The sequence below is a fragment of the Apteryx rowi genome, unplaced genomic scaffold (assembly GCF_003343035.1).
Source record: "Apteryx rowi isolate R43461 unplaced genomic scaffold, aptRow1 scaffold_636, whole genome shotgun sequence".
Classification (NCBI taxonomy): Eukaryota; Metazoa; Chordata; class Aves; order Apterygiformes; family Apterygidae; genus Apteryx; species Apteryx rowi.
Genome location: NW_020450912.1, coordinates 300,335 through 312,889, shown reverse-complemented (window position 1 = coordinate 312,889; position 12,555 = coordinate 300,335). Strand labels below are relative to the sequence as shown.

Here is a 12,555-nt window from a genome sequence, read left to right as displayed (position 1 = left end):
TACAAACAGATGGAAAGGTCTGAAAAATATCCCCTGTATCAGTTAACAGTGGTCTCAAAGGATGATGTTTGATTTGAATGGCAAAATTATTATTTTTATAGCATATACATTCCACTAACAAATGAAAAACTTGCCAATAAAGGAATGTGATATTCTACCTGAGTCGTGGCAATGTTTGTTCCATCGGTGACCTCCACAGTCATATTATATATTGACCTCTGCTCTGCATCCAAGGGCTTTGCAATGACAATAGTGCCCACTCCCTTCTCCGCGTCGAAAGAACTATCGTAATTCCCTCCTAATTGTTGCACAAAAATACAATTAAATTAGCCATCTCTGGAAAATTTCCATCGAAAATGCACCTAAAAGTGGGCATATCTGTTTACTGGCATCCATCTTAATGGCCTGCCTTATGCATACACAGTATATCTACTGATACTTCTTTGTTCACAACTCATTTATATTTCAAAGCACAGTACATATATTGGAAAGCAGATATAATTAAAATGCACTGCAAAAAAAAAAATCCAGCAGTATATTTAAGTGAACCATAACTGAGTCTATAAAAAGAATCAAATGGCTATAAGCCCTTAAGATGTGTGCCCTTGTAGTTTGTGTAACGAACAAACACAATTATCTTTTTGTATAAACATCATTTTAAGATGGTTTGATTCTACAAATTCTTTTTTCAGGAAATTCTCACCAATGCTCATGGATGCAAAGACTGTCAACTGAGTCTTTAAAAATGACAATTATAATCAATTTAAAAAATGCAAATAGCGATTTGTTATGTTAATTTCAAGGACAATGATAATTACTGACAGCAAAGGTCAAATTCTACCAGTCTTTTAGGAATTATTTAAATAGATCTGACAGGATACACATCATAAATTCCTTTCCATTAAAAAAAATCCTCACAAAGCACTATTCTGAAACTAATATCTCCTTATTCTGTCACACACTGAATGATACAGCAGTGAAAAAAATCCTCTTGAGTCTCAGGTAAAAGAAACGAGGAAAAAGAAAAAATCTATTAAAAGTAAGAGAAAGCCATAAATAATTTGAGATTAAAGGGTTACAGGATTTCTCAGCCACAGCTATAGTTTATAAATTAGAACCACTCATTATGTTCAGAAGTAAAGCATACACTCCCTGCTGCTAAGCTGCTTCTACTCATTCAACTATAAAGTGGAATTTATTATGAGTTCAGCCCGAAATTTTTGGAGGCTGGGGACAGGGAGAGGGGGAACACAACACTGCTGACAAAAGAACTCTTAAGGTGTATTAATTACACAGCAATACAATTCCGCTAGCTACATTCTCCGACGACCCAGTTCTGCAAAGTGAAAAATGCTTTCAACCCCCACTGCTAATAAAACTTTTGTAAAGAGCTGCTTAGACCTTTGGGGATTAGATCCACAGGTAGAAAAATATCCATTCCGTCAACTTAGTTCTCAGGCAATAATTTTTCTGAATGGCTGCTGTATTATCCCCAAATGGCTCTCATTTCAGGGGTAGGGGCAGAGAAGTGGAGGGGACAGTTTCCTTGTTCTACCACCAATTCTTGCACCTTGATGCTGACCAACAACCAGAACTACTCTTGTAACCAGCCATGCATTTAGTGAGAGGAAAAAGGTTTTGGCATTCCAAGAAGCTGCAGATTTGGGAAGATCACTGCAGGTGAGCAGAGCGAAATCACAGTCCCTCAATTCCTTAACACGGAGAAAGCCTCACTTCCCTCTCCCTCTTGCACGAGCTATTAAAAAGAATGTGTAAAATAGAAAAAGCATTGCTTTGTCGATATCTACCTTGGAGTACATTCAGGGAGGAGGAGAAGAAAGGGGAAGGAGCAGTAAGGATCCAGGCGATGTATGGAAAGGAATGGCAGAACTGGTGAACTCCCTCTGCTTGTTAAGTGATCCAAAAGAACCATGCCATCAGACTCCTCTACACTGAATAAATATATATATGTACATAGCTCTGAGCCTAACAGATGTCGTTGTGGTTCTCTAGTAGAACACTGCCATTGGTTCTGCTGTGATTTATAGTGGATAGAAACACTGCTTCTTCCCTAAACTCCTTCTGCAAACCCAAACTGCATATTGTTCTCATTGTTATGTATTTAACACTACTTGATTATCAGAAAAAGCATAATTGTCCTTGACATTTAAGCAATACCAAGGTATATGGACATTGATCATATGTTCAGAATTTGTTTTTAAAGTTAGTCAAGAAGAGAAAGATGCCATCTCCCAATTAATGTTTTAAATGGATTTACTGGAGAAAAACGGTACCATGAAAACCAACTCTGAAAAAACCCTCCTTTGAAGAAGAGAGTTTCTAGATTTCTGTGAGGAAATCTCTGCTGAAATGCAGCTAGCCTTGGGACAGTATGCACTTTATAAAGAGAATGTTTCATACTGATAACCATGAGAAACAGAATGACAGCCTGCATTTCAAGATGCTTAATAAGCATCTTAATGAGCAAACAAAAAATTATACGCTATCAATTGGCATACACTTCCAAAGAAACCCTGTCTTTTAAACTTCCAAGAAGTAAAATAATGGGAGGATTAAAAATAGATGTTTTAAATGTCTTTCCCCGGTTGGCTTAGTGCAGTTTTTGCAGGGCATTAAATGGTGTACTGCAAATATACCCACTTGAGGCAAATTTCATTAAAGGCAGGATATTCTTCCTTTAAAACAGGAATTTAATCCATCATATGAATTTTTATATGATACATGCATCTTCCAAAATAGTCTAGTGACAAAAAAATAAATCTCGGCCACCAGCCACCCCTCTCTAGTCTACACTTGTAATGCACTTTAATTCATATCAATTCATTTTCTACTAAACAATGCAGAAACTGCACCAAACTCTGAGACAGTGACTGGTCAGAGAGCATCTTGCTGTGAGATTTGAGATTATATTCTCCTTTGGAGTATAGTCCTCACTTACTTTTGATTCAGTCTGGTCATTTTAACAGACCGCAGTCAACTGTTGACAATGAAGAATGAGTCAAGTAGTTCAGCTCCTGGGACTAACTTGTCGTCCTGCCTGAGATACTTGGGTTCTGCCTCTCATCTAGTGAGTACTAGAGGCAGTTTGGAAATGCTTTGTACGGCTCCTTTTTATACCCTCAAAACAACTCATACGATGAACGCTTCTGAAATTATACTTGGCACTGAAGAATAATTACTGAATTAGGGATAAACTCTAAACTGTAACAGTCTTTATAGATGTGTTAAATATATGCATGGCCTACTACGAAATCCCCAGAGAAGCATCCAACAGAATTATCTTGGAAAAACGGATGCTGGAGGGGGTGTGGAGAGAGAGAGAGAACAAAGTCATGTAAAAGACAAAGAGGATTTTTCTCTTAAAAACTTGTGCAGTTAAAGTATTCTGGGAACACCACTTGAAGCAGCTTCCTTCCAAAGGATGCCTACATAGAGGACTGAGGGCTGAGCCTGTAGGAGGTGAGAGCTGAGGAGGTGGCAGCTTCACAGATTTTTGGGGTACTTGAGGCCAGTTTTCAAAAACATGCTGCTGTGGAACTTGAAATCTTTTTGAAACTAATTTATTTGCAGTGTTGAAAGCTTCAGTAATATAATTTTTACTGAGTTACTACAGGACATTTAGCACTTTCCCCGATCATAATCTTAGGATGAAAGGGGGCTAAGGATGACGACATTTTTTTTCAGCTGCTCAGTTTTATTAATGTGAATTTTTATTACTTTTTCCATTTTCCAGCATATGGCATATGCTTTCATTTTTATTGTCTAGTAAAACTCCTGCTTGCAGATACAAGATATCTAGATGCTGTCTTTATTAATGTGCTTGTAATTACATTAGGAAAGAAATATTTCATATGAAGATAACACATTGTGAGGTCCTCAGGCACTTCGGAAAAATCAACGATAAAGAAGGCAAGTTGACTGAACTGAGCTGGCTAGGCAGATTGTCCTGAGAAACCTTTCTAATATTGAATGACCTAAGAGAGATGTGGATTGGTCCAACATCATTGCAGGTTAAGAAGCAATACTGGTATGTCTTCAGTCAACATTAAAGACTTCCTTTAAAATACCCTGAAAAACTGAAACACTTAGGGTGGGATTTCATGAAAAGTTCATATTTACTTGCAATGCCATCTTTGGATGAGAAGAAATCTCATGTTTGAATGACATAAATTCCATCCAGAAAGTGCCTTTTCTCTTTAATTGACAGTTAAGATTCCCAAAGACAACTAGCTTAGATATTCATAACTACACCTTGGACATCTGAAGTTAAGTGAGATGATTTCCACCCTTAGTTTCTTGAGACTGCTATTTATGATCTTGCATAAACCCAAGAAGAAGTAAATTTCCACAACTGAGTTTTTTATACTATCTGAAGGAGTTATACCGGATTTTCCAATATAACTCTGACCAATTCCAGCTATGTTATCAAATTCAGGAAGGCTGAAGAAATAGCCTCTTGTACAAAAGATTTTATATTTGGTCCTTGCTACAGCTTCATGAGACCTATCTAGTACAGCGCAGACTTTCAGTTTGACAGATAGTAGAGTATGGTCAAGAAGAAGGTCTCAGGAAATTGAACTGGGACACCTCTAAGCCAACAGACTACAGGTTGTTTCCTTGGTATAGAGTAGCCTTGATTACATTTACTGGTTGAATCTGGAATGTCATTTTGGTTCTTAACTTGTTACTCAGCTTGACCGTAACTATGAGCATATTTTTCTTTCGAAAAAGGCCTGTATGCCCTGTAAAGAATTAATTTTCCCTTAGAAAAAAAAGAGAAGGTTAAAAAAAACGTGCTGAACCTCTCTTGACTAACAGCAGAATTTTTCAGGTCCTGAATTTAGGTATGTGTGCTCTTAGTAAAGGTCTGTTTTAGAACAGATGTAAGTGACTTTCTAGAACTTTCTATGCAAATGTTACAATATATTTGGTGCAACGGATAAGCCAAGAAAAACTTTCTGAACTGTTAAAAGTGATTTCTAGAGGTCAATGGGAGAATTTACCTACGGCAGCATACAACGCTGATATAGCTGTGGTCCTTTTGAATTCCAGGAAATTTTTGACTTTCGAGCATATTTTTTTTCCATTTTGAATTTTGTATTTGCTGCAAGCAAAAAAAGCCTTTTTCTCCCTGTTGTGGTACTTTCCTAGATGAGATTCCTTTTTGGGAGGACGCTGACCCTCTTTATGTTCCTGTCAACAGCTCATACGTAGTTCAAGGCAGGATTATGCTGCTGTATCAAATCGCTCTCTCCCCTGAGAAGAAAACATGCTAGCAAACCTGGAGGACTTGTAGGCAAATGAGTCTTATTACCCATGTGAGCACCTTTTCCCCCTCTTTTCCAGTGGAATGGTCCAGAAAAGTGGGCTTGAATATACACCTGAGAAATGTTTGATGACTGTGGAGGATCAGACCTGTTGGGTCTTAGATGCCAAAACAGATCATACTGAATTCTGGAGGATATCCCCAAATCAAACATGGCAAAAATGTGGGAAGGCTCTTCCTTCACTGGCAGAGAGCAAAGACCATACGTGCTTCGTGTTCAAAGTTAATAAAGACAGGATAGATTGAGATCTTGTCTCATTTGGCCTACCATGCCATGATGGAGGAGTAGAGAAATATAGTAGATGATCTAATTTAAAGACTAGTGCTGAACACACTTGCTTAGGGCAGGTGGGATTTTGACTTTTTTTGCCCCAAACTAAACTAACAAAACTGAGGATAATGATGTTAAACTGGACCAATTGCTGCATCGCTAGCATTGCCCAAAGTAGAGAATAATGGGAAAATACAGAAAGGGAATTGACCCTGAATTTCAAGGATGAGTCTAAAGTGCCTCTAGTATTTTTAAGAAAAGAAGCAAAACCCAAATCTCCCATTTTTCTGTTTTGAAAGATATGAAATAAACCTAAACACTGTCTCAAGAAATATGGATTAAATTACAGAATTTTGTTAAACATAACATAATAAATATTAGTAACACAACATGCAAAGATGTATTCTGTATCATGCTAGGAAGAAGAAAATACTGCAGACTTTGAATTTGCAAAAGGATAAAACTCTTATAAGGACAGTCAAAGCCTTAGATTTGCTGCTAAGAAGCTGAAGGTACAGGCAAAAAAAATAGAAAAGAAATCAGAAGCTATTTTATCTACTTCTCAGAGAGGATAATTCAAAGGAGGCTAGGGAGCTACATGTTTCTGACGTTAATGAAAATTTGCAGTACTGTGAATTATATGGACAATTAATTAGAATTAATAGATCTTAAAATTATTGCCATTTAAGCACCCTTGATAGAAAAGTTCTGATGTGCTTTCAAAGTTTGGCTGTTCTTTTAAAGGTGTAGCTTGGGGGAAGAAGGAAAGATAGAGGGTGGCCTGTTTGGAGAATGAGAGGGGTGTTGTGCAACATGCTACTTAAGCAAAAACTAGCACCATGCAGCTTAGCTCCAGTGGTCAAAGTAATTATCTCATCATTCCCACCACTAACACAAAGGAAGAAAGAGACATAGAGGGCTCCATTTACCTGGGAGAAATAAAGATCTCTGACTTATTTTGGAGCTTCCACTGAAAATTAGTTTCTCATAAATGACTGAATAAATTTAACACAACAGAAACAAGCTGTGTTCATGTCTTTCACATTGTGGGATCTGCATGAACTGAGAAGAGCATTGAATGCATTCTGAAAACAGAAATCAGGTATGACATCTCAGCTATTCCCAATTACACAAAAAAGCAAGCATCCTGTCTTGCTCCAGTGTATGGAGGAAAGATGATGTCTTTAAAGGAAGGGACTTGGCAAGGAAGAACTGATCTCTCCGGCTGCAAAGGCATCTTCCTCTCTTGGAGCTGATTAGCTCAAGAACGTAAACCTTTCTTTAGGGTGCATATAACTTAGATGCAAATTAGATGTTGAAATTAGACAGACAAAATCCTACATATACTAACTTTAGCCTCCCTTCTACCCATTTTTAGGTGGGAGAAAGGGCATATTATACATTAAAAAAGGGTCCTTTCGAATTCCACTGCCCATTTAGTTTGAAAAGGTCATAAACATAAAGGTCAAGCTGCAAACTCTGTATTAAACCATGCCTCTACAGAAGCCTTCAGGGCTTTTGTTGACATTACTGTCAGCTGTGCACAGAGGTCCAAAACCACAAAATACCAGATGGAGCAGGATCAGGTCTAGCTTTTACAGCAGCACAGAATATACCTCTTGCACCGGCAGTCTCATATAGCTTTCCATATACTACGACTAACTTCTACTAATAACCTAAGTCTTTCTTTGGGCTTTTCAGCACTAGATCCCAATGTTCCTCCAAGAGATAATCATTATTGCCTCTTTTTGCACATGATGATATTGAGGAATAAGGAGAAAAAGTGATTTTGCTACTGACATTGACTAAAGGCAGCAAAGATATTCTAAGCAGAAAGTACTCCGACTATAAGCCTTGTAGGGCAGGTTTTATATTTCCATTGGGAGCGTAGAGTGCCTAGAACAACAGGGTCGTGAGCATGGCTGGGATTGCCGGCTATTTCTATTGCAGAAATGGGTATTATTATTGCTGCTATGAATAACAGCAATAAAATTTAATGACAACATTCATATGATAACAATACCAAATTGGATAGTCAGGGTCACCACCCATGAACCTACGATGTTTTGAGACCTTCCAGGGGCCCAGATTTCTCATTAAGTCTAGGGAAGCAATAGCTCCATGACCTTCTGCAGTGATTCAGCACCTTGCAGCATCAGGAGCTACGTCCTATAGGGAAGCCATCAGGATTTCTAAAAAAGCAACAACCTTCTTCTAGACCCTGTAAACTATTTTAGCCATAAAGGCCATATGAAATGACAAATTAAAGGCTTAAATTTCATCATCTTCTCTCCAGCATCTCTGTTTGGGAGGCAAACATGGAATATTATTATAAGGTGTTGCTAGATTGCAAATAATTCTTATAATGTAAAAGAACACAGCTGAAGAGCTGGGGCCTTCTCTCAGTTGTTAACACACACAACATTTTAATGAGAGTTGGTAAATTTACTGAGGAATAGATGGAGAGGTTGTGAGGGGCAGAAGAGCCCAGCAAAAGGTTCAAGCGGGGAAAAAAAGTGTCAATAAAGTCAATAAAGAAGGATTTCTCCTCGGAGGAAAGTTAGGGTCAGTGAGCAAGAGAAAAGGAATGTAAACATTAGCTAATAAATTGCATGTAGCATACTGAAACAATCAACGGAATGGAAGGGAAGACAGTAGGAAACATATGCTGTTCTTCCCTAGGGGCTAGCAAGAACCCCTGAACATGATAATAGCTTTGGGTTTAGTTTTAATGTGGTTGGCATTTCAGAAACTGTGCTACAAATTCAAAGAGGAAATGTAGCTGCTTGTCTTTCATCTGCACAAATTGGCAATAAAAGGTGCATGAAAATAACTCTGACAGACCCACTCTTGTGGTCCTTCTCCTTCCTGTTGGCTAAACTGATGTGGAAATAGCTACGATGACACGGAAGCAGGGCTCAGTCCCTGTAAATAAAGACTGCTGATGCACTCTTTCCACTAAGTCTGTGGCAACAGCTTTTTGTTTCTCTAATCTTTCACATAGTATTTGCTTTATAACCCATTATTTAAATAACACCACTTTGTGCAGACACAGTGTTTTACATCCAAAGATATACAAACATTACGTACAAGTACCTACAAATACTAAGTAGCACAATAACTTTGCAGAGTCATTGTGCTGTTGGAGTCTCACTTTGGAGATGTTAAATGAGTTATTTTAAATGACCTAACTGCATCAGCAGTAGAAGCAGGAAAGCAACACTTAGGAATATTGATTCCTGTTTCTCCCCTGCAAGCAAGTCATCCCCTCTACTTGCTGTCCTTCCAGCAGCTACATCCTTAACTGCATTGCCCTGTGATTTTAACACCATAACTCCTATGGCTTCTCCTCCTCTTTGCTAAGTATACGGACTTCTCCCTCCCTATTTTCATATGCAATTTTATGTAAGGCAATTTTGTGGTTGAAATCTCACATCAGAACACATTTCTCTTTTTCAGTTTGCATTCAAGATGAACTTTTGGTGGCTCCATTTATAACCCATATGTTGATGCATTCCATTCTGTTTCACATTTAAATGGATGGCGCTGGACTGTGAAAAGTTTGAATTAATTATTTGCGATAAACTGTGGAATATCCGTGAATAAAATGATAATAATTGGACACAAATACGCTAAAAGCTGTCATAGAAAGAAACGTAGCACATCCATGTGTCGCATTGCATCCTGTCACAGGCACTTATGAAAGATGTAATATAAATTGTCTCAAAGAACTTGCAAAAATAAAAGGCAGCCTGGATAGTTGTATTTTAGCAAATGTGTTTGCACTAAGGGTACCTTCTGTTGAACAGTTCTGCCCACAAGCTGTCTGTAGAATATAGAACATCTCTCGAGCATGCTTGCCACCTTGAAGCAGGGCAGTCGGAAGCAGAAAAAAAAGAACAGAATGCAGAAAAAAAGGTGAAGAAAGAGAGAAATGAGGGACAGCAAGTCTAAGTACCATAAATACATTTAGAAATGAAATTAGCAAAGTATGACAATAGAATTTAAATGACAGACAACATTAAGATTGCAGTAAATAACATACTATGAAAAAAAACAATTCAGCCATACAGCGCTTTTTTTCCAGCTTAGCTAAGGAGTCATAACAAAAGCAGGAATATTATTATTATTATTGCTGTATTAAAATAGCCTTTTCATTTCAGTATTACAAAAGTGGTTTTAATTTGGGGAGGACAGTTGACTGTTAGTTTTCTTGCTCTCAAAACCACACATCCTTATGTTTTGCTTCTGAAGCTTCYTCCTCACACCACTGGCTCCGAACTTACCAACAATATCGAACCACAGAGGAATGTTAGAAGGCTGCACAGAGACCACCCCGACGATTTCTGTCACTTTATCACTTTCCATGACGGTGAAGTTGTAAAAGGGTTCATCAAAAGTCAGGGGCACTGACGAGGGTGCAGGCCTTTTTATCCACTCAATATGGAGGCGCGCAGTTGAAGATTTTTGGGGTCGGCCATTGTCCACTGCTTTTATCTGGTGGATGTAAAGAAAACAGGATTCAGACTGAGCACAACAGTTTGTCATTTCAGACCTAATTCTATCTCAAGAGAACAGAAAAATGGAAAATGCTTGGAAAATGGCCTCTTTAATCCTTTATGCAAAATCCCCCCTAAAAAGGAGGAAGAGAAACACTTATTTCTCTCTCTCTTTTTTTTTTTTTTGCATTGCACTTTGATTTTTCAATGAAAAGACACCAGACCAAAATATTTTGATTTAGAAATGCTGATGCGAGGCCTCATGGAGATGCAATTCAAGCACTTCGTACGTACGCTCACCTCTTCAGAACAGACTTCCCTCTTAGATCACATCTTTCAAAGAGTCTCCTTACGCAAGGAGGCTGGGAGCTCTATAACGACAGTGCTCTACCTTTGGGATGTCATGTACTTAAGATATATGCTCACCCAGACCACGTTTGACTGTTTTTAAATGGTATTTGTATTGCAGATAAGATTGGTATTCCTCATATTACCATTTTCAGGATCTTTAATTGGGTTAAATAAGTTTCAGATCATTTYCCCCATTTTCCAAAACAAATATAATTTTCAATTTCACCACATTTATTTTCATTGTTTTCTCTTCTCAGTGGTGTTCATTAGAGTTGCCCAGCTTGCCRCTAATTCTTTATATTGCAGTGTACTCTAGAGGCATGGATAGACTTCATACTTGCCTGGAATGCTTTATGATTTTAGCACAGAAAAGACAAGATGAACACTGACAAACAACTAAGGATAAGAAAAGGGAAAACGTAGGTTACAAAATGGTGCATTGGTGAATAACATCAACAATCAGGAGTATGGTGGATTTTCCTTTAAACACTAAAGGAAATGTTTCTGACGACATAGGATCACTGGTGTAAGGAAATGCTGTTACTACGTCTGTTAAAAATGGGAAATATTTTCCTGAAATACCATATATATTTCTTTCTCTGGAAATGTGTTAAGTGGGTTTGGTGCTAACACTTGCTATCCTGCTCCATTCAAGGAAGGCAGACCCTTAGGCAAAAGATGCTGAGTGTGTGATGAGCAGCTTTAAGTCAGAAAACCTTCAGCTGCTGGAGTATAATAAGGGCCAGATCCCAGAAGTGAGTTGTAGCTCTATGTAGTGAAAGGCACTCGCCCAAAGAGGCGAGTGTTTGTCCATCACTGTTTTCAGCCTTATGAAGATATCCCAACAGAGATCCATCACTGTAGATGACATCTCTTCATTTACTAAGGGCCTATATATTTTTTGTCAACTCCTTAACAACCACTTTTTGGCTTATTGCTGTATATGAAGAGTGTGAATTCAAATCCTGTATTTCTTTCTATTGAAAACACCATATTGTCTCCTTTCTTTGACCTCATCTGTATAGTTTGAGTTCTGGCAGAAGTATTTTGATTGAGATTTTATTTAACTGAAATCGTTGTCATACTTAAACCCTTTAATGTAGTAAGAAGGGTATATATACAGTATACAGTAGTCCTCCTCCCCGAAGGCTGTCAACTTGGACAGTATAAAGACCTTCCCACCATATCCACACTTATATCCACAAAAAAGGTGAACGTCCTTTTGTTGCTGTACCTGTCTAGTTAAATATGATATAAACTTTGTGAGCAGGCAAACCCTTGGCCTTCATTTTTGTGCATGCATTGGGATGCCAACAATTTGCAAGTTGACTCTCTGAACAGTCTGAGAATAATTCATTATGTGCAATGGCACAAAATCACTCTATCAGAATCAATTTTTAGCTATAGTTATCTGTGAATGCTAGTTTTCTTAACACATTCAGATCTTACATGTAGTCATACATTAAACAGCCATGTATCACTATACAACAGGGTCTGTTTTAAAAAAAATAGTTCAAATAATGTGTTTGTATGTTGATGAAAGAGCACTTACTGTTAAGATGTCATAACTCCCTGCTGTGAATTGCTTTCTGGAAGAAACCATCCCTGTTTTGGGATCAATAAAAAATTTCCCATCATCATTTCCATCCACGATGCTGTATGAGATTTCTGCATTAGGGCCTTCATCTTTGTCGAAAGCAAAAGCTCTGTAGATAGGTTCCCCTCTTTTCTTACGGTCCCTCTCTGGCAACTTGATTTGATAGACTTTCTCTGGAAACTGAGGCTTGTTGTCATTCTCATCCAGAACTTGGACCACCACCCAAACTGAGGACTGCTTGGGAGATGTGCCCCCATCTGAGACGGTTACCTGAAAAACAACAGCAACAGAGGAATTATTCTGAACAGATAAAACGGAACTTTGTAAGTCAGCAGAACAACATGTAAGGAAGCACTCCTCCCTCCCAAAACCTGATTTGTACGTTACAAAGTTTTCTGCCTAAGGTATAATACTTACAACCAAGACATGCTCGCTACAAATATTCTTACTACATGACCCAAATAGGCTCACAACAGCAAATGAGGGAATG

At 38.1% G+C, this 12,555-nt stretch overlaps 1 protein-coding gene across 1 annotated transcript in view; it reads right to left on the bottom strand.

Annotated features, from left to right (window-relative positions):
• FAT3 (FAT atypical cadherin 3) overlaps window positions 1–12,555 on the bottom strand; it is a 354,360-nt gene that overhangs the window by 95,441 nt on the left and 246,364 nt on the right. Inside the window, exons 5-7 of the mRNA XM_026084321.1 lie at window positions 12,021–12,335; window positions 9,905–10,115; window positions 159–298 (exon numbers count right to left, since the gene is read on the bottom strand). Coding sequence (XP_025940106.1) covers window positions 159–298; window positions 9,905–10,115; window positions 12,021–12,335 — 666 coding nt within the window. The remainder of the gene's footprint in view (window positions 1–158; window positions 299–9,904; window positions 10,116–12,020; window positions 12,336–12,555) is intronic.